The sequence below is a fragment of the Macrotis lagotis genome, chromosome 3 (genome assembly GCF_037893015.1).
Source record: "Macrotis lagotis isolate mMagLag1 chromosome 3, bilby.v1.9.chrom.fasta, whole genome shotgun sequence".
Lineage (NCBI taxonomy): Eukaryota > Metazoa > Chordata > Mammalia > Peramelemorphia > Peramelidae > Macrotis > Macrotis lagotis.
Window position 1 is genome coordinate 247,902,377 of NC_133660.1, and position 23,494 is coordinate 247,925,870.

Genomic DNA, 23,494 nt, shown 5'->3' on the forward strand with positions numbered 1-23,494 from the left:
CTCAGAGGTATATTAATATATTTCTCAAATAATTAGTTATTTAGAGCATTTTTATGTGTTTTATGATGGCTTAGAATTTTTCCTCTTGAAACTATTCATTTCTCTTGATCATATTTAATCAATTTGTCACATTTTGTCATTTCTATCTTTGCGAAAATCTCTCCTATACCACTCTTCTCCTCTGGTACTGCCATCCTCCTAGATAAGGCACTAATCACCACTCATCTGAATGATTCAAAAGTCTTCTGGTTTCTTTCTTGACATATCTCTCCCTCATCTACTCTGCCCTCTAGCCAGCTGTCAAATTGAGCTTCCTAAAAGTACTTGATCTCCTTGCAGGTCGAACAGACCATTAGACATAACCCCCCCCCCCTTGAAAGGCAATGGGGTTCAGTGGTCAAGTGCCCAAGGTCACACAGTTAAGTAAGTATTAAGTGTCTGAAGGCAGATTTGAACTCAGGTCCTCCTGACTTCAGGGCTGGTGGTCTATCCACTATAACACTATAACACCTAGCTGCCCCTACTGAACATTTTCAATAGCTGACTCCAATACCTGTACTCTTTCTACTCTTCTCTTCATCTCAACCTCTTAGCATCCTTGGCTTCCTTTGACTCTTAGTTAACATCCCCTTTTCTGCAAGATGCTTCTCCTGATTGACCTCAGTGCTGGTTCCCTGGACCAATTTTCACCAATTCATATATAACAAACACACACGTACACATGTGAAGATATGATACATACATGTGATAGACACACGTGCATTGTGTATTTATACATATATGTGTATGTTCATTTATACATACACAATACATATAGCAAAGCATTCGAGCACTCACAGTCTAATGGGAGAGAACATATGCAAAGTGTGTTGTCATACAAAGACTTCGAGCACTTTGAGATCTTTGTATTCTGATAGTTACTCAGTTGACTGACAACAATCCTATGATATAAATACTGCAGATTTTTTTTATCCTTATTTTACATATAAGAAACTTGAGGCTAGGAGAGGCTAAGTGACTCCCTAGGGTCACACAGATGGTGAGGATCAGAGATGGAATTTGAATTCAGATCTTTTTTATTCCACATTCAGAACTCTTTTACAACAAAATACTGCCTTTGATTAAAGACCAAATGAACTTTGATATCAAAGGACAGTAAGGTCAATATGTACTGGAGCATCTTAGGAAGACTTCAAGGAGGAGATTAGACATTAGCAAGGCTCTAAGCTTCCAGACAGAGGGAGTAAAACATACAAAAACCAAAGACTAAGAAATTCAAAGGTGTTTTGGAGGCAGTGAGTAAATTAGATTGAACGAGGCTGACAGTCTATGCAAAAGACAAGTGGGAAGCAAGGACAGAAAGCTCAATTAAAACAAGACTGTTCAGGATAGGTGGTGCTATGGATAAGGTGATGGACCTGGGGTTCAGGAAAATTTAAGTTCAAAACTGATCTCAAACACGTATAAGCTGTGTGAACCTGGACAAGTCATTTCCCTATTTGCTTCAGTGTCCCCATCTGTTAAATGGGAATAAAAATAGCACCTACCTCCCATGGTCATTGTGAGGGTCAGATGAAATAATAATTTTAGTTTTTAGCCCAGTGTTTCACAGTATGTATTAGTAAATGCTATATAAATGTTGTCTATTAGTATCATTATTATTGTTTTTATTAAAACAATAAACTTCAACTTGATAATTAATTAATGACAATAAAAAGAGCTTTTGAAATAATTTCTCATACTGTTCCTGTAGAGAAGATGGGGCTATATGGGCTAGGATTAGACTATGTAATACGACTCAATGGATTCTGCAGCAGTTGGACAACCTTCTCAATGAGTAGTTCATAGTTTAATGTCACTATATCTATGGTTCTTGTCCTTCAGTATCAAAGAAGACCAAAATGACCAAATGTCAATATGGCTAGAGTTCTCCAGAGGAAGTTCCCAAAGATTGGGGGGCTGCGATCTTGTGTTATTTAATATGTTTTCAGTGCTTTGGTTAAAGTCATAGAGGACATGATCATCAAATTAGCTGATGATACAAAGTTGGGGATAGTTGCACAACTGTATGATGAACCAGAGCTGACAAGGTCTGATCACTCAATATTAGAGGAAAACAAAACATTAGTGGAACATTTGGCAAGTAACAAAAAGAGGGTACCTTAACCATGTTATGGTAAGGGGGTTCAACAATGAGATAACCTGGATTCCAATGAATGTAGCTTCCCTGAATATTTCTCATGGTGGTTCATAGTAAGAAACCCAACAAAGTATCTGGAGGTTGTATAATAGGTGAAGTGATGATATGGAGTTAGGCAGACTTGCCTCAGGCACTTTACTAGCTGGTGACACTGGTTAAAGTCATTTAACTTATCTCTGCTTCAGTTTCTTTACCTGCAAGCATAATAATAACAGCTACCTCAAAGGCTTATTTGGAGAATCAAATGAAAAGACACAATACTTTACAAATCTAAGTTACTAGCTATTACCATCATCATCCTTCATTAGGGTATTAAGAATGATATCCTGTTTAGTTGTTTTTTTTTTTGCAAGGCAAATGGGGTGAAGTGGCTTGCCCAAGGCCACACAGCTAGGTTAATTATTAAGTGTCTGAGACCGGATTTGAACCCAGGTACTCCTGACTCCAAGGCTAGCCACCCCAGGAATGATATCCTTTTAAGGAAACCCTAGCCTAATCCTAGAACAGGGAGTTAGAAAAAGCTAGTCCTAGTTTAGGAAAGATTTTTTCTGCCAATCAGTGGAGGAAAATGGTTTTTAAGAGGGCAGGACATTGGTATTGATCTTATAAGATGAAGTCCAATAGGGATAAAAGCAAACTCTTGTACTTATATATAAAACAACATAAAACAAAAGAATGATTCACAAATACAAGATGTGAAGGAGGCAGGGTTAGTAGTTGCTCTGAATGGTCTGGCCATTTTAGTGAATTACAAGGTCAATATGAGTCAGCAAAGTACTCAGCAGCCAAAAACAAACAAAAAACCCCAGGAAAAAACCGAATATGATCTTGCTTTTCATTAAAGAGGGAAAAAACTTTCAGGAATGGACTGGTGATAATCATCTTATTGTAACCATTTCTCCTATGATCTTATCTAGAGTATTATGTTCAGTTCTGGGTTCAATGGCTCAAAGGAGACTATTGATAAATTTGAGATTATCTTGAGAGGGGCAACTCAAATGGTGGCAGACCTTCAGATTATGTCTTGATGATTTGGTGAAGGAAGTGGAAAAGAGAAGTCTTGGAGGGACATGGTAACTGTTTTTAAGTGTCTGAAGTATTTTCATGTGAAAGAAGAATTAGACTTAGGGTCTAAGTAAACAATAACCCCCTTTGAGCCCAGTTTCCTTATCTACAAAATGAAACTTAAAATTAGATGACCTCCTTTCAATTTTAAATTTATAATCCCCTTGTAAAAGACAAGACCTATTCTTGTGATTAGGTCCTGGGGTTCTGAATACCAACTCACTTTTATCCCCCCCCCAATTAAAAATTTGCTGTCCCCAGCAAATCAGCTTGGTATGTTTAAGCATACTTTCTCACAATCCTAAATTCTGGTTAGCTTAAGTTATTTTAGGTCTAAATTACATGCAATATTTATTACATAATCAGGTCACAATAGCATAAACGTATCTATACAAGTATTTATAGATTAATTCATTTATTAAAACAAAGCAATGCAATAATATTGGTAGGTCTCAACTTTCTTAAGCACTGAACAAAGTGATTCAAATTATTGGAGTAACATATATAATACTGAAAAAAATTAAAGAGTTTTGGATCAATGCTCCCCCTCATGCTCTCCATAGGTCATATTCTTCAGCCTCCAAACCATCACATGAAGTATTTCCACCTATTTAAAGGCCGAACTACTTCAACAATCATCTTTTCTGTCAATCTTTCTCAAAAAGAATGCCAGCTCTATTCCCCCCTCACTCCAACTTTCTCTTTCTCATCTTTCATGTTTATCTCTCTGCTAATTATTATCTTCATGGATTTATCATTAGTATTTTAACTGTCTCTCTCTGCCTCCAAGCTGCCCAAGCCGGCCCTATCCATTGACCAGGGACACTCAAGTGTAACAACCATATCTCATAGAGTCTCTCAGTCTTAGTGTTAGAAAGGACCTTAGAGGTCACTTATTCATTGACTTCCTTTTGTAATCCCTTTTAGCAGACATTGTGGTTGCCAAGGAAGAAATTTATCTGATTAACCCAATTAAGCACAAATGAAAATTTTGTTTGTGAAAAATGATCTTGTATCTTGTTAAAGTATCTTGTGAAAGGGGAAAAAATCCTTTGGCAATCTTTTTTTTTCCTATCTGGTGTTTTTATATAACTAGTATTTCTCCTATATATCTTTGTGTGTGTGTGTGTGTGTGTGTGTGTGTGTGTGTGTGTGTGTGTGTGTGTGACAAAACTGGAATAAGGGAATAGCTCGATTCAGAGTTTTAAATTTTAAAAATTTAAAAATTTAAATTCGAGACCTTTATATATACTTTAATGGCAGCTCAGGGTGTTTGGGGGTGGGGTAGCTACAAGAATAGCTGATTATAGTACTTAGAAACTACTGAATAGCTTTCTGTTTTATTTTCCATCGTAAGTAATGTTGAAAACTTGCGTGTAAACAAAATTCTAAAATGACTTTCTAGAGTTTTATGTAACTAATTCCTGCAGGTGAGACTAATTATGGACATTTTACCTGGTGTAGTCTCTTCCTATTAGAGGTGAGGTCAACAGATTTGAAAGAAAGGCATGCCCTCTAGTGTCCATTCTAGAGAATTCATATAAATTGTCAAGCTTTCAGTTACAAAATCTTAGGGTTGGAAGGGACCACAAAAATTATCTTGTTTGTCTCATTTCTGAATAATAATTCCATTACAACATTCCCCCAAAATAATCATCAACATCCATTTGTTGACTCTCTGCTCTCAAAACAATCCATTTGATTTATGGACAGCTAATAATTGTTAATAAGAATTTCACTTTTATCCATTCAAAATCTAACTTTGAATTCTCTTCTTTGGTCATAATTCTGCCCTTTGGGGTCAAACAATATAGGACTTCCATTTATTTCCCCAGAAGAGGGAACATTTGTTATATTCTCTTTTTTCATCAGGGCAATTGACTGAGAGAATGAAAGTAAAAAACAAAATAAAAATATAGACAAAAGGCAGTTTGCATTGAGAAAAGAGCTTTTAAAATGTGGAGGAAATGAAAATCACAAGAAAAAATTGGAATGCTCTATTGAGACAAATAGCTTGCATAACTCCTCTAGCCTCTGCTCATTCTTATATAAATGACGGAGGCGACAGAGTTATTCTAGTAATGTGTTTGTTGCTTATTGTTTTTGTATGTGAGTATAAATTATACATGGGACAAAACTGGAATGCAATGAAGCAATAATTTTATTCAGAGTTTCAAATTTTTAAAATTTAAAATTCTAGACCTTAAAGCAAAACATCTGTAAAGGGCCTTCCTTCCAGAGCCAAATATCCTTACTGTCCCCTTCCTTTTAGCACCCTCTCCCAACTCTGATGGTGTTGCCTTAACAATAGAAAATAGCAATTAAGTGGTGAATTATGTTACTGTATATTGATCAATAAGCCTGGAAATGCAGATTAGATCCACATGATAGAGGACTATAACTGCCAGTAACATATAATGGTCAATTAAATCAGTTCAGGTGACCTGATTCTTTGTTACTCAAAAATTATGGACAAAGAAGCATGATTTTTGGATAAATAGAAAAAAAATCTGGAAGGTTCATTAAATTCTTCTGAGGAAAGAAGCAGGGATAAAGGATGAAGGAGAAAAAAACAATTTGATCATAAGCACTCTTCTGGGGGAAGCAGTGAGTGGGAGAAAGAGCCAGGTATTGTCACACTCAGATGAATAGATTCTATTCTTAGAGATATTTCATAAAAACATTTAGTACAGAGGCCCCTGTCCTTAGCTCATTTAATTATTACACCATGTGCAGAGATGAAGGCCCATTCTGGATGAGCCTTTGAAAACCCCAAAGGCATTTTATCCTCCACACTCCAGTATCACTAAGCAACCAAGGTTGGTCTGCTTTGTATTTGGAGTTTCGGGGTGTTGTTAAAGGACCTTCCTTGTGAGAACTGGATTAAATGGAACCCAAGGACATCATGGCAGCTTTCAAATAACATCTATATCCAGAAATATGAGCAACCTCAGCCATTACACTGGGTCATAGTCAGAGTGCCGCTGCAGCCAGGCTTTGTTCGGTTTTGAATTGCAGCCTTAATTAAAATTTCTACAAGCACAATCTATAATTTCCCCTTTTAATATTTTTTCTCCCTTAGTGAAGGAAGTTCAGGGCCCATTACCTTGGATAAACCTATTATGTCTTTGTACTGACATTAGGGCAAGACCAACTTCCTTGGAGCTCATTGGGCAAGAATAATTGCAAAGGATAGTCTCACAACCTATCTCACAACCTATATTATAACCTTATAACCAGGTTTTTTTTAACCATTGCCTCATTGTTCTGTACTTTGGCTTAAATTTCTCTAAGGAATAAACCCTATGACATTTCTTATATTAATTTTTTTTGTTTTGTTCCTACCTGTGTCCTTACCTGTTTTTTTAAAAAAAAACCCTCCAGGGATACAAATAATTGTTCTGTAACTTATCATGTCAGAGGCAAAATTTGAACCCAGAACATCTTATTAAAACAATTAAGAATTCGTCAACTAGGCCTAGCAATAAAATAATGTCTTGAAGCATCTACTTATGGGTCCCAAACCCATCTTCTAAAACTACGTAGCATTGGGGAAGGTGATATGATACTTTATTTATGCCTTTCATTTTTATATCAATGTTACTTTTGGGAAGTAAAATAAATGCATTTTCTCTCCTTTCCCTTTCCCATTAGATTCTTTTTTATAAACAAAGGAAAGCAATTAGCCCCCCCCAAAAAAAAATTATCTATGATGCATAGCTGACAGTGCTGACTACTTGGTAGACATTTCCTCTTTGTCTGTTTTCATGGTAATCCCTTCTAAAGGTAGTCTCTTTCAGACATAAACTTCTCTAGTTGCATATTCCATTCCTTGTGCAGTCTGGTTACCAACTCACTTAGTTTGCTTTCCCTCTGTTTTTTTCCTGCTTTCATAGAATTCTTTTTTCAAAGCCAGGTTACAATAACTGATGTTCCCAACCATGGCCTTGTCCATCAGGATTAGCTAGTACTTGCCTTTTAGCTTTCCTCATTCATTCTCCAGAGAGAGCTGTGAGTTTTTCTTTTTGAGTATGAATAAATCATCATGATGTAGTGGCTGTTATCCCTGTCAGTTTTCATTTCATCATATACTATGACGTGCTGAGGTCAGGGACTGATTGGTTTTCATTTACTAGATCAACTCCCAATACCTCATAGGAGCCTAATAAAGGCTTATTAATAAGCGTTGTGTAATACTGTGGGAAGAATACTAGATTTGAGTCAGAGACCCTAGTTCAAGCTACAACTTGTGGACGAGGTCACGTCACTCAGCTTCCCGGCATCTCTTCATTTTCTTCTTGTGTTACAGTGATGGACTTCTTATGACTGTTGTTCAGTCATTTTAGTCATGTCCAACTCTTTATGACCCCATTTGAATTTTCTTTGCAAAGATCCTGGAGTGCTTTACCTTTTCCTTCTCCAGCTCATTTTACAGATGAGAAAACCCAGTTAAACAGGGTTGCCCAGGGTTGCCCAACTAGTATCTGAGGTCAAATTTGAAATCAGGTCTTCCTCATTCCATGCCTGGTGCTCTATCCACCTTGCCACCCAGCTTTTAGTCATTTCCAGTCTTAAATCTATAATCTATCTTAATGGAGGATAACAAAATTCAGCTCTAATCTAGCACCTCTTGTCCCAGGTACTGCTAGTTTTTTTCCAAAGTGCTTTGGAAATTTTTTTTTTCATTTGATTCTCATAATAGTCCTAGGACATAGTTGCCATTATCGACTCCATTTTACATCTAAGGAAACTGAGACAGATAGAAGTTAAGTGATTTGCCCAGAATCACTTAATTATTAAATGTCTGAAGCAGAATTTAAAATCTAAAAGATGCTCTTGGTGGTAGCCTAAAAGAAGCAGAAAGGATAAAGGATTGTTATGATTTCTAATTCTTTCTCAGAGTCTAGTTTCTTGCGAGGCATGCAGAAGATGGTACAGGATGCAGTATCTTCTGGGAAGAAATCTAAATCTCCATGATTTTAAGAAGATATAATAAATGCGAGAGGAAGATTGTATATAGTATGTATGTATATGTAAATACTTACATGGATATAGTGAATATATATAATATATATAAATAGATATTTGTGTGGATATATATACACACATAATATTTGAGAGAAAGAACCTTAGCTATTGGGGGGGATTAAAAAAGGCTTCCTGAAGGAAACCTGATTCTTTGAATAATTCCAATTATTAGGCAGTCCATTAGATTCCTACTCCTGCTATGTATAAGATTAGACACTAGGTAATGTTTGCTAGAAACCTTTTGGGGCAACAGCATTTACTAGGCACTCCCTTTGACCTCTGTTGGAATAGACTCAACTCTCATTATATCAATCCTCTTATTTTCATGCATTCTTGCCAGGGGGGCTACTCTGTTCTCTCCTTCTTTCATTCCTTGGGTCCTCAGATCTCTCTGTAGTCAACATTGTGAATTCCTGATCCTGTGGGATAATTACTGTTTTGCTTGGTCCCAGAGACTTCCAGATGCTGAGCTTAAAACAACAGCAACTGTGATCCTTGAGAAACACTGAGTGGGTTTGATCTAAAACCACCCACTGTACGGAAATGCTTGGAGACTATGGTAAACATGTGAGTGGATTGGGGGTGGACTGGAACATATCCCATTGATCTCAGCATATTTTCTGGCATCTTTCGACAGTTCGCCTAGAGTCCTGCTAAAGGACATATATGACCTAGCACATTCTGAGTGGTCCTTTGGTTCCTAAGGTGGTGTTATAGATAATTGTCCCTAGAGTCAGGAGAAACTTCTCCCATTGGAAAACTATTTAGAAATATGCAAAGACTCCATCTCTCTCTGTAATATTTTTGGACTCTGCCAGCTATCCCTGGAGATAGCAGGAATTCTTTCCTTCCCTTTTCCTCCCCAGTCCCCCAATTTTACTGTCACCTACATAGGTGAGCTTAAGTACCCGGCTGATATGGATTCTGCACCAAATGAGACACAAAACAATTTCATGGTGGGCGCTTCAATCCACTCCCACTACATAAGAGTACTTTTATTTTGTTTCCCTTAGGAACTTTCAGCCTCATTATTATAAAGTATATTTACACTGATCAATTTTCTGATTAGATTTCCAAAAGTATCAAATATTAGGGAAATGATGGAATGGTTTGATTCTTAAAGTAAAGAGTTCCTTATCTACAGTAAACCTTTCCTAATCCTCCCTTCTCTATTCTCTTAAACTATCTTTTATTTAACTACTCAGTATGTATTTGCATTTATTCACTTTATTTTTCATCATATATATATATATGTATATATCATATATAACCTTCACTTGTCTGTAAACTTCACCCCAAAAGTGATGGTTTCATTCTTTGTATTTGGAACTCCAAAACTTAACACTGTGATCGACATATAGTAGAAACTTTTTAAATACTAAATTGATGGATGATTATGTGACTAGCACCAGATCACATAATCTCTCTAGGTTTCAGTTTCCTCATCTATAGAAAGAGGGAATTGAATTTGGTCCCTCCCAAGTATAAATCTAAGTATGACCTAAGTATTGACAGGCAGCATGGTAGAGTGGAACTGTTTAACTTACTGTTTGAGAACCTAATTTCTAAACCAGCTCTTTCATTACTACTTGTGCCTTTGGCCACAGTATTTGGTGCCCCTGGATTTCAGTTTCCTTGCCTGAAAAATGAAGATCTTCCTAATAAGAGCTCAGGTCCCTTCCCCTTCTGACAATCTAGAGAAGGCTATCGTGAAATAAACACAAACAACATCAAGTTTACACAAATGGCATTTCATTCAAACTGAGTACATTGGGTTGCCAGCCCATGTTTTCTAAACAGAGGAAAAGAAATATGTGGATTTGAAACCCTTATCTAATTCTCAAACTATTCTTTCATTTCAGCTGTGTGTATCTTTAGAAAAGATTGTAATTAAACAATCTGGTTCAACAAACATTTAATATACTGTGATTGGGAAATTAATGGTTAAAAAAAGTCTATCCTTCAAAACTTGCATTCTGTTCCTATACTAAAAATATGTGATTTGAGAAAAATCTTTATTTCATTTAATTTTAATAAAATAAACCAAAAAACTGAGGTATTTTGTAAAGAAAAAAAATGACGTACTTTGCATTCGTCTGAAAGGACTGAAATTTTGTATTTCACTCTCCTTTTTCTTTGCAATAAACCCTTACCCTAGACTTACTTTATATTTCTGTGAATCTGCCACCTGGTGGTCTATTGTACGATCTCACCTCTATCTGTTATTCTTTCATTAGCAGGTATTAAAAATTATAAATCAGTCTAGTCCTATGTTAGTCATTTTAAAAACAGATGTTAAATAATTTAGTGGTGGTGTGTGGAGATATGGGTTTTACACTCCCCCTTGTCTTTGGAAAGTGTGGGAGCAGAGAGCTGACAGTCTCCTTCAGTATGACTTAGTAACAAACTGGCATTTAATGAGCTGGCAAAGATTTTGTTTCCCTTAGGTCATGTGGCTCTTCTGGCTTTGAAGGGTGTCAAAGTGCCATTACAAAATAAAATTGTCTTGCTTCCCTCTTCAGGTCTGGGTAATGAATTTTAAAAGGGAAAAGGAATGCTTTGCCCTCGATGGTTCTCAAAGTGAAATGTTGTTTTATTAACTTAACTGACCTCACCTATATTAAAGAAAAGTCTTTAAAAAGACTATATTGTGAGTGAGAGCCAGAGTAACAGGGTAAATCCAATTTTAATTTTTGGAATGGAGGAATGATTCAAGGGAATGTTTTCAGGACAGTTTTCCCATCACCTTGGACAGTGAAATGTTCAGAGCAATATTTGTTGTGACCTTCTCTCTATAGGGGCATCACACTGGTCTGAGTCTGAGAACACAGATTTTCTTAGACTAAATTTAATGTGAAATTCTAATACCTCTAGGGATACTTACTTAAAATACATGATGGGGAGTCAGAAGAACTGAATAATGTCAAACTTACCATCATGGAACCAAATTAAAAATTAGTTTTATTGCTTGGGGCCACAGAATAGATTCTGGAACTGTTTAAACTCTTTAAAAATAAATTATTATTGCTCTATGTTCTGTGAGATTAATTGGGAAGAAAGAATAAATTATTTTCTGTCAGCTGGACAGTCTGAATAGTGAGATAAGCCCTGGGGTATAGAAGGGAAGGAGAGAAAAGGAAGTGAATAAGTGTTTATGAGGCATTTAATATGGACTAGATACTGTGTTAAGTGCTTTTTACAAATATTATCTTGTTTGAATATCAACCCAAGAGAAGGGTCATTATTATTATTATTTACACTTGAAAAAGTTGAGATAAAACTAAAATAAGGGACTTACCTAGGTTCTCACAGCTAGTAGAAGTAGGATTTGAACTAAGGTCTTCCTGACTCCAGACCAAGGTCTCTGTAGGTTTTTATGCTACTTAGGTGTCCAAGAAGACTGGAGATCAAGCCTTATGAGGACTGGTTGAAAGACCTGAATATGTTTAGGCTTAAGGAAAGGAAACTTAGGGAGATAGGAGAGGTTCCGTAAGTATTTGAATTCCTTATAGACTGGAGCATTTTCCAGTCCTGCCAAACTAGGCTAAAATGTTAAAAATGTTTAACACTATTAAAAATGCAATACTATAAAGATAATGTTAATTCAAGGTGTTCTAAGTCAATTAGTGTTCTATAGGGATTTATTTCTATTTGAGTTTGATCTCACTGCATGGGATTAAATTTGTTCAAACTGATCCAAGATGATGAACCTGCAATAATGGGTAGATGCTCCATAGAGGAACTACTTATACATGAAGGAAAAACTTCTTAATTATTAGCATTGTTAGAATAGAATGAGTTATCTTGGTAGCTGGTGGGTTCCCCTTCACTAGAATATCTTTGGGCAGAAGTCTTACAACCAATCATGTGGAATGTTCTGGAAGGAATACTTAATCAGATCTAAGTTGGACCAGTGACTTTTGATGCCTATTACATCTCTTAGATTGTGGGAGTATTTGAATTGCATCCATTGGTCACCAGATTCCTCAGTGAAGAAATTGAACCGCATCAAACATTAAGCCAATCAAAAAGTGTTTATTAAGTTATGTGTGAAGAAATGTGGTAGACACTGGGAATACAAATATTACAAATGAAACTCAAAAAATCAAAACAAAACTTTGACTATCCTGGGATCTGTTATTCAAATAGATATAATAATGTAATAATTTCAGTGTTATAAAGATAAAATTTATTCCATTTGAGAAAAGCACATTATGGGAAGAAGACAATGTAGGTGGCATCAGTGAAATAAAGAAATGGTAGAGATTGAATGGATGGGGGATGTTAAATAGAATGTTTTTTCTTCAGGTATATGTTGGGCTAGATGGTCCTTAAGATCCTTTCCAACTTCTATGAACTTCTATGATTCATTGCTGCAGAAGGATGAACAACTTGAACAAAGATCGCAGAGGAGCATAGTGAAAGCATGAAGTGAGAAAATATACATAGACAAAAACAACAATATTAATATAAATAAATTTAAGAAATTTATATTATACTTAAATATAAATTAATATAATAAAAATAATAATATTAATAACTGCTCCCATTTATAGAATGCTTTAAAGCTTGCAAAATATCACATTGTAAAACTGTAAAAATAGTAGTAATTGATGAGGAAAAATAAAAATGAAAAGAGATTTCGGGTTTTTTGGGGGGGAGAGGGAAGATAGAGAGAGAGAGAAGAAAATAAGCAAGGTAGCAAGGGCTAAAAAGGAAATGCTAAAAGCCAACAATAGAAAGAAGATAGCTTTTGCAGAGTGAAAAAAGAAGAGAACACTATCTTTGGAGAACTCTATTGGAAGCATTTAGCAGAGGAAAAGAATGCAGGGAATAGAACAGTCACAGAAATTAATGGAAAGAAAGACTGAACATAAAATGAATTGTAACCCCACTGCTACTGGCATCTATGTTCTTAAAGATAGAAGGGCAAAAGTAACAGAAAATTCGATAAAATAGGAATGCAGGAAAAATATAGATGTCAAATAAAATCCCAAAGGAAAATTTCTAAAATTAAAGTGCTTCAACAAAGGAAAAAAAATTAGTTTAAAGTAGGAAAAAGAAAATTGATTGATGAATCATTAGAAAGGCTGAAAGGCAATCAGGCTTAATATTTGTACAAGAAACGACTGGATTTGTGAGATGGTTGTTGTTCACAACTGGTTCAAATGTGGGACCTTCATGTTAATCAGGGAATTTAATCATTAAAGGAGGGTTTGTGTTTATTTCCTTAGGCAAATGTTAGAAAGCTATGCATTGGATCTGGAATGGAAATTATGTGATCTCTGGATGTGAGTTGGAAAAGGGAAGAGCTTGTATCTGTCAGTCCTTGCTTCATTTGTCACCTATAGACAAATCAATGAAATTGCATTTAAAGAAAAACTGTCTTGCTGCTCTGCTCCTGTTTCTACCATTTAAATTTCTTAGAGAAGTCACACCTCCTTTCTCCCAGCTCCAAGTTGCTCATCTGTGAAATCTTAAGCTTTAACATGCTACGATTCTATAACTCTTACTACATGTTCAAGATGCAAATAATTTAAAGAAGCTAAGCTCAGCTCTATTAGGCCCTGTACATATCAAATTGTATACTACTGAAAGTCACAAAAAGGTAAAGGAAAAAGGAAAAGTCCAGGCAAAGTCTTTCTGAATAATTTAAGGAAAGAGTCATCACTTTGTTTCTGGGATCATGGAAGCTTTTATATAAAAGTTGGGATAGAGGTTGAGCTATAGAGAAAGAGAAGGCTGTATGCAGAGATGAATGCACAGAGACAGAAGAGTGAAGGAGGAAAGGACCAAGAAATGGCCCATAGTCTAGTTTGCCAGTGTTAAGAGGAATAGTGTTAAATGACAATGGAAATATAGGTAGGTCAGGATTGTAGATTTAACGTTAGACTGAAGTTGAACTACAATGATATACCATGAGCAATTTCAATTTTAGAGAATTGATAATGAATCCAACATGCCTGCTTTCAGTCAAAGACGAGAAGGGCTGTAGATGTGGAATACTAAATACACTGTCTAGCTCATTTACTGTATAGGTTGACTTTGCTCAAATGTTTTTCATTGTTACAAGGAAAAGTTTTATGTTTTAGGATACTGGAACCATGGTCAGGAGAAAAATACTGTTGTATAAAAACAAAGGTGACAAAAAATAATGATGAAATGAGTAGTTTACATTTTCATTACATGGGTAACTATGCAGCTGGCATCTTGGGAACAGGAGAGCGAAGTGGCTTTCGCATAAGAGAATTTTAGTAACAGAATGGATAGTCAGGGATTTTGATTGAAGGCTAATATAAACAACTGGAGCAAGATGCAATGAGGGTCTCAGCAAAGTTGGTGGCTCTGCGAGTAGAAAGGTATTGAGAGAAAGAGGAAAGAGTTCAGAATTATTCTTGAATTCTAAGCCTAGGTGACTTAGAGTCACAAAGGAATATAGGGAAGCTGAGGAAAAAGGGCAAATGGAAGCAGTGGAGGGGTAGTGATAAAGTCTTCTATGTTGGACAAATTAATCTGAGGTACTGCTGGGACCCGCAAATGGGAACTTTGACTAGACAGTGGGAGATGGAGGACTGGAACCCAGAGAAGAGATTGGAGTGGGATGCAAAAACAGTGGCATGTTGTTGATAAATGAACCTATGAGAATGGATGTAATCACCAGGCATGATCTTGGGGATTCACTTAGCAGAAATGTTGAAACCTATAAATACTGGAAAAAGTCAAGAAAACAAACTGGAAGAATAAAGCATAAAATAAGAATATAGTGACATGGGGAAGGCAGCAGAAACAATAGTGCTCAACAATAGTAATGAATACTTCTTAGAGATTTGACAGCTTATAAACTGTCAAGTTTATTAACTTGAAAATTTACAGAGTTCTTTTGGTGAGTCGGAGAAGCTGGGTTAAAATCTCAACTTTGAAACGTTTTACCTGTGTGACCATGGTTAGTTCAATTAACTTCCTAAACTTCACTTTCCTCATCTGTAAAATGAAAAAAAATTGGACGATCCTCCAAGATCCAATATAATTGTAGACCTAAGGTTATCTAATCCTGCAACATATAAGGTTCTAAGAATATTGTATTCAATGTCTAAAACTTTTGGTTAGTTAGTGGGCAAATTCAGAGGGTATATTAGGTCAGCATAGTTTACATTAAAAATTAAATCCTATGAGAAGGAAATAAAGTGAAGGAAGTAAAGGAACTTTGAAAGGAATATCAAGAGCCATTAGGGAAAATATTTCTAGGATGGAATAAATAAGTTCTTGTTACTATTGCCATTAATGCCAAGTTCAAACATTATATTGTATCTTTCAAAGAGGACAAAATTTCCTAATTAATGGATATCTTTTTTGTTTCACGTTTGCTACAACAAAATGTTCTGCTATAAGTCTCCTTATAAGAAGGATATAAGGGTCCTTAACCTTAGACTTGATTTTTAGAGTTATATGTCTAATGGTAGTATTGTTGACTCAAAATGCATGTAGAATTTCATACTTTTGGGGGACACTTCCAAATTTGTTTTCCAGAATGATTGAACTAGTTCACAACTATATCAACAGCACATTGATATGGTGTGCCTGTCCTCTCATTATTCCACACAACAATCGCTATTATTCCCTGATGTCATTTTTGCAGTATTCTGGGTGATATGGGGAGCCTCACAGCTGTTTTAATTTGCATTTTTATCATAATTAGTGATTTGGAGCATTTTGTCATATGGTTCTTAGACCTGGCCAATATGTTGATTTGTTTTGCAGCATTATGCATATTTATTACAAGGGAGGACTTCTATTCTGGGAACAGAGTGGCAGGTTAGTGGGTGGTGAGAGCCATGATGAAAAATTTAAAAAAGCACGAAAAATTTTTTAAAAGATACATAAGAAAACAGAAAGAAGTGAATACAACCAAATAGAGAACTTTGTTAATATCTTATTAAATATTATAACATAACTGTATATAATCATGTAAAATATGGCACTCTATTATGTAATGTTGTCTATATGTATAACTCACTATAGTTATATTGGTATCATATACAATGTGTGATTACATATACAAGGTGTGATAGTTATATATATATATATGATATGTGATAGTTATATATATATAATATATATATAATATATAAATGATATATGATATGTGATAGTTATATATATATAATATATAAAGTTCCAAACAATTTGCACATAACAGAAGTTTACAATTCCTAATGCAAGTTTTTTCTTTTGATTTTTCTTTATGAAATGTTTATACTTGATCAAGTTCATGATTTAAAAAAAATTTCATCTCCATAAAAGCCTCACCTTCACTGATATCTTCTCATGGCATATAGATGAGGGCTCTGCCTAGCAAATTCATACCCTCCTAGGTCCTACTTAACTAAGTATGAATCTAACTCAATTCAAAGAGGTTTGTTGAAAGACAAATACAACATGCAAAATATGAGTTCTTGTGGAGATGGCGACTATGGTGCTTTATAAATATTGAGCCAAGTTTGGAAGGGTTGAGATCTGCAACAGGGTAATAATATATGTATTTATATAAAATTCCAGACCTTTGGAAGTTTTAAGAGATTTAAGGAGGATGTTTATCAAGCAATAGGAGACAGTTTCCATAGAAATGAAAAGATCAGTATGTCTACATGTGTGTATAATGTATCTGAACATCCATTTTTTGTTGCTGACCATAATAAATTTTCCTTCTCTTCTTAATCCTATTGGCCAAGCTTGTTTCAGATCATTGCCTGGAGTCACCAGGTAGGGGTTAATTCCTTGGTTGTTCTAGTTGATGTGTCTGGGTTTATTGTGAGTCATTCTGGATTATTTTATTTTCTGAGATAAAATATGGATTCCTCTGTGTTGAATTTAAAATCCTTCATAGTCTGCCTTCAACATTGCTTTAGACCGATTTCACATCACTCCTGTATACATATTCTACATTTAAATCAGAATGACTGTCTTATTTTTCCCTGAACATGACAGGTCCATCCTCTGCCTCCATGCCTTTTGCAGTCTTGCTATTAATAATAATAACTCAATGATCTTTGTTAAACACCTGTGCTGGGCTGTGCTAAATGTACTCCTTCCTCGCCTCTACCTATTAGAGCCTCTAGTTTCCTGGTCCAGGAGGGAGAATAAAAAGGGATATGGTGTGTAAGAGTTTGGCACTATCACATTCCAAGGATGGAGGCCAGAGGGAGGGAGGCAGCACCTCTTCCTTTCATAGTCAACTTATACCCTCTACTACAGATCCTGCCAATTAATACCACCTAGTGGTTATGCTAAGCACTACAATACAACAAAATCTTAAACCCTTTCAGTCTTCAAGGAACCTAATTCTATCACATTCTATGTAGTACTTTGAGGTTTTCAAAATGTTTTTTTTCATATATTTTCACATTTAGAACACCAATAATAACCTTTTTTAATTGAAATGATTTTTTTTCCCATTACATGCTGTGGTAGTTTTTCAACATACATCCATTTACAAATTTATGAGTTCTACATTTTTCTACCATCTTCCCTTCCATCTCCCCTCTCCATGATAGTGAATATTCTGTTGAAAGACTCAACAACCCATAAAAGTAAATACTTGTGCCCTCATTTTATAGATGGGGAAATTGAGACTCAGAGAAGGTAAGTGACTGCATTAAGGTCACCCATCTACTTAGTATGTGAAGAGGATGTAACTGCATGCCTTCCCCACTTTTGGTATGGCGGCTCTACCTCAAAAGTACAATACTATTCCTTTCCCTTTTTGATTATGTAACCACTGATATCAAGATTTGTCTGACTTTCAGGTGAGATGTTGAACACCTGCTTTCACCTAATTCAGTGTAGCATTTTACAAGATGCAAATAAACTCTATTCCCTGCAAGCCCCCAGTGTTGAACATATGCTCTGTTAGAAAAATGTTAACAGAGAATAAAGAGATTGCATTGGCCTATAAATTAATTTAATAGTCTTCCTCTAAAGAACAGATGACTACATTTTTAAGAAAATGTTTTCACTCATGTTACGATAGCTTGTAAAAACAGCTAGTGATTACATTAGACAAGAAGGCATGGATAAACACAAGGTGTCCCAGTATACTGAGGTGATCAGAATTTAGGTAGGTTTTCTTCTCCTCACAGAAGCATTGGAAGGAGTGAAAACTGGTTCAAGAAAACTTTGTTCCAAATGAAAATAGTTGTAGATTGTACAATAACTAAGCCCTGAGCAGGCAGGGATTTGACAATGTCAAAGTACCTTCATGGTCAAAAATGAACAAAGGAACTATATGAGAGTAATAATCATCAATAAACATGTACTGGTAAAAAAAAACTTTGTGATTTCTAGAATATTAGATTTATACCTGTAGCATATTAGGGAGAAAAAATAGTTTCTCTTTCATCGTTCAAGTGTAGCAAGAGCACAAGGCTCAAAGCTGAAAAGAACCTAAAAATAGTTGGTTTTCCTAATATAAGGCTATAATTTCCAATGAAATATATTAGAAACTTTGTTCAAATTAAACAGGAAAAGAATAATATTCCAAGCAGCTCCATCTACTCAAGGAAATAAAGGAAAAGAAGAAAAAGCATTTAAGTAATTTTATATTGGTTTTGCTTCTATAGGGTTAAAAGTTGAACTCTGTGAATCTAAAATACACTTCAGGAAAGTTGATTACTTGGAATGGAGTCAGTGATAAAGTTAACATTTATTTTGAAGGTGTTTAAGGAGTCAATCAATAATTGACTTCCCCTCCCCAATAGAAAGTATTTTTTGTGGGCAGCATAAACAGTACCTTTCTCATTTAGTGGGGAAAGAGTTAATATACTTGAGTTTGTTGAAGACAAATTAAAAGCTCCAGGGATGCAAAAGAAAAAAAAATACCTTTCTCATATCTTGCCTTAAAATGCTAATACACTTATTGTAATTCCTCTGTGTTTTCCTGAGTCTCTTCTCTGCAATCTAGTTATGTCATAATTCAAAAGCCAGAGCCATAGGTTCCCTAGTGGACTGGTGACCTCTTAAGAGGTTTTGTTGTTGCTATTGCCCATTGATCATTTCCACAGCTTATGAATTTTTCATTGTGTTCTATGTTAGTGGGAGAGAAATGACTTTCCTTTCAGGTTGTAATTTTTCCTCCTTGAAAGGTACCAAACTGGATAGTCATCTTAGGTTATCTTTTTTTTCGGGGGGGGGGAGGGACGAAAAGAAACAAATAAATTACAAGGCAGCGATAAAAAGGAGGTTTAAAGTTATGATATTACTGTCTTCTAACATACGTTTCACCATTGACAAAAGGATAGAAAATGTTACAACCTCTATGATGAAACATTCTAATAAATGAAGAAATCTAACAGCATTTATCTAACAGCACTATTAATGTGGCAGGCCTCTGCTAGACATTGGGAATTCAAAGACAAAAAAAAAAGAAAAAAGAAAAAGAATCTGATGGTTAAAAGTAAAAGGTTTATCAATTTGTTGGGGTTGGGGAGAACAAAGCAGTTCATAGATTAGGAAAATAGAGACCAAGGCTAGTGAGGATGAAGTAACAAATGACCTGAAATTTCACCAAAGCTTCGGATACAATGCTTGAGTTATCTAATGCTCCTCTTTTAAATCAGGAGGAGAGACAGACTGAGATGCAAGTAGAGAAGATTTTAGAGGTGACAAAACAAAGGCCTTTTAAAGAGTTTAGGAAAGTTGCCCAAGGGGCAGGTAAGTGATGAAGTGCATAGAGACAGAAAGACCTGAGCTCACTTCCAGCCTCACATACTTATTTGCTATATGTCCTGGGTTTGCCTCAGTTTCTTCATCTGCCCTAGTTATTGTATAGATGAAATGAGATAATTGTAAAGTGCCTATCATAATGCCTAACACAAATAAACGTTAGACTTTATTCAGTCCCAGCTATATCAGAACCCTTAATAGTCCATGCCAAGATTCCCTGCTCTTTTCAGTCAGTAAATTATTTAATAACCAAAACCTGCCCTTTGCCTCCTTGTTCAGTTATTAGGACAACAATCTTTTTCCACCATAAATAGAATGCTAAGTTCTTTGAGAACAGAAGCTTCTTTTTTTTTCTTTTTAGCTCCATTTCACATATTTTCGGTCAACTCTTCATGAACCCATGTGGCATTTTCTTGGTAAAAAGATACTGGAGTGGTTTGCCATTTCCTCCTCCAGTTCATTTTACAGAGAAGGAAACCAAGGCAAATAGGGTTAAGTGACTTGTTCAGGGTGACACAGCTAGTAAGTTCTGAAGCCAGATTTGAAGCCAGACCTGGCACTCTATCCACTAAATATAATAATGTTTAATAAGTCCTCCCACTAGGTTTCAAAGGCTACTTGAATAAAATATTTACATCTTTGTTCTTTTACCATTTCAGATGCTGCACAACAAGCACGTTATGGTCCGTGTGGGAGGAGGATGGGAAACTTTTGCTGGCTATTTGCTGAAACATGATCCCTGTCGCATGCTCCAGATCTCCCGTGTGGATGGCAAGACCTCCCCCATCCAGAGCAAATCACCAACCCTTAAGGACATGAATCCAGATAATTACCTGGTTGTCTCTGCCCATTACAAGGCCAAGAAGGAGATTAAATGAACATAGCTGGTCACCACAAGGGGACTTCCACTGAGGCCCACATCAGTTACTCCTCCAGTGTAGTCAGCATAGTCCAGGTGCCTTGAAAGGACTTTGGGAAGTTGAACAAACCCAGACAGACAATGGCATTATGCTTGAAGGATCATTAAATTGTAGCACTATTTATTTCTAAAGCTTTTGTAGAAAATGACCTCTTAGGTGAAATGCTATTATCAAATATACTAGCCAAGTTTTAGACGAATCATTACTCCTAAATATGTGAACATTATGTTTAGAATGTCTTAAAAGACCTGGTTCTAGGTAATTACAGAACCTTGTTAAGAGTCAAAAAAACAAGAAAACAAAACAAAATTTTAAAAAAAGAACATTTAGGGTTTAAGTACAAGTCAATGGAATATATCTGCCCTGTTTTTGACAGACTGAGCATCTTAGACTTTTACACATTGCAGGACTTCTGATCAAGCTTTAAAATAAGAACACTAGTGTGATTGTGTGTTATTAGACAATCAAACACCATCGTCAATAAGCACGTTTTCTTGGAAGCCACTTTCCATAAGTTTACATTCACTTAGACAGTTGCCTTAAAGATCATCTCTTACTTATATGACCAAATACTCTGGGGCTTCTATTGAAAATTACCAGTAAGCCCTTTAGAGAACTGCTTGTGAATTGTCTCACAAAAGCACAGTTTTATATCAACTAATTTAGTACAATCCATACAAGTAATTTCCATGTTGATATTTTGACAATAAATTGTACAGTTGAGACTTCTTTTGACTTCCATATTATTTTAAAATATTTTCTTGTCAAAATGTGTTTCTGGGGTGAATCCTTCTTTGCTGTGCATTATAGTGAATTAAGTTCAATGATGGCATGGATTTTTATATACCACTGTATGCTGGGGCAGAACTGGTCTTGCACATAAAGACAGAAAAATAAGCATCTCCCCATTGATCCACAAAATTAAAGAAAAAAACTTTAAAATGAAAGATGCATCCGTGTACTTTTTTTTGTTCAGATGCCATTGGCCCCATCTGTGAGATGGGTTGCATTCTTTATTGTAAGTTCATCAGAGAAATTGTTTCAATATTTTTTCCTCATAGTTGCTATCATTAACTGTATTTCCCTCATTCAACTCCTCCCCACTCCCATTTATTCTATTTTCTCTCTTCTTTTACCCTGTCGCTCCTCAAAAGTGTTTTACTTCTGAATATCTTCTCTAAGGATCTTCCTTGTCTTCTGTTACCTACACCCCCCCCCCTCCCCTTGTCCCCTTTCATTCCTTTACTCTCCATTTTCCTCTAGGGTAAGAGAGATTTCTCTACCCTATTGAGTACTTATGTTCCTCTCTGAGCTCACTCATTCCCCCTTCCCTTCCCCTTCTTCCACTCCATTGAAAAAGCTTTTTCTTTATGCTTTTACATGAAATATCTTAGCCCTCTCTTTTCCCTTTCTCCCAGTACATTCCTTTCTCACCCATTAACTCTATCTTTAAATATTTTATACCTTCATATTCAGCTCCCTCCTGTGCCTTGTTTATATTTGCTCCTTCTAACTGCTCTAATAAATGAGAAGGTTCATATGAGTTATCAGAATCATCTTCCAATGCAGAAATACACACAGTTCAACATCATTTAAATCCCTTATGATTTGCCTTTTCTGTTCACCCTATGAGTCATGTACTTGAAGATCAAACTTTCTGTTCAGCTATGGTTGTTTCAACAGGAAAGTCTGAAAGTCCCCTATTTCACTGAAAGTCCATCTTTTCCCCTGGAAGATATTCAGTTTGTTGGGTAGTCGATTCTTGGTTGTAATCCAAGCTCTTTTGCCTTCTAGAATATCATATTCCAAACCCTACATGCCCTTAATGTAGACACTGCAAAAATCTGTGAAGCCTAACTAGTGCCATAGTAGTTGAATTGTTTCTTTCTGGCTGCTTTTATTATTTTCTCTTTGATTAGGGAGTTTTGAAATTTGGCTATAATATTCCTGGGAGTTTTTATTTTGGAATTTCTTTCAGGTGATGATTGGTGGATTCCCTCAATTTCTATTTAACCCTCTGCTCCTAGGATCTCAGGGCAATTTTGTTGGATTGTTTCTTGAAAAATGAAGTCTTTTCCTAGTCATGACTTTCAGGTAACCCAATAATTTTAAAATCATCTCTTCTGGATCTGTTTTCCAGGTCAGTTTTTCCAATGAGATATTTCACATTTTCTTCTAGTTTTTCATTCTTTTAGTTTCCTGTTTCTTGATTTCTCACAAAGTCATCAGCTTCCCTTGGCTTCATTAATTTCCTTTTATAGCTGGTCAGTGCTGCTTTTTAAAGGCATTTTTCTCCTCATTGATGTTTTGGACTTTTTCCATTTGACCTAAACTGGTTTTCAATATATGTTCTTTGTTATTTTTTTTATCGCTTTCACCAAACTGCTGACTTGATTTTCATGATTTTCCTGCATTGCTCTCAACTCTCTTCCCAATTATTCCTCTATCTCCCTTACTTGCCTTAAAAAGTCTTTTTGAGTTCTTCCATAGTCTGAGACCAATTCATATTTTTTGTGAAGGCTTTGGATACAGAAGTTTTGACTTTGTCATTTTCTGAGTGTAT

The 23,494-nt window shown here is 35.6% G+C and overlaps 1 protein-coding gene across 4 annotated transcripts in view; it reads left to right on the top strand.

The window, feature by feature from the left end:
• Positions 1-21,878, top strand: part of GAS2 (growth arrest specific 2) — a 175,729-nt gene extending 153,851 nt beyond the window's left edge. For all 4 annotated transcript variants that reach the window (XM_074230393.1, XM_074230394.1, XM_074230392.1 and 1 more), the window contains exon 8: positions 20,671-21,878. In XM_074230393.1, the coding sequence (XP_074086494.1) occupies positions 20,671-20,889 (219 nt within the window). In that variant the 3' untranslated portion in view covers positions 20,890-21,878. The remainder of the gene's footprint in view (positions 1-20,670) is intronic.
• The last annotated feature ends 1,616 nt before the right edge of the window (positions 21,879-23,494 follow it).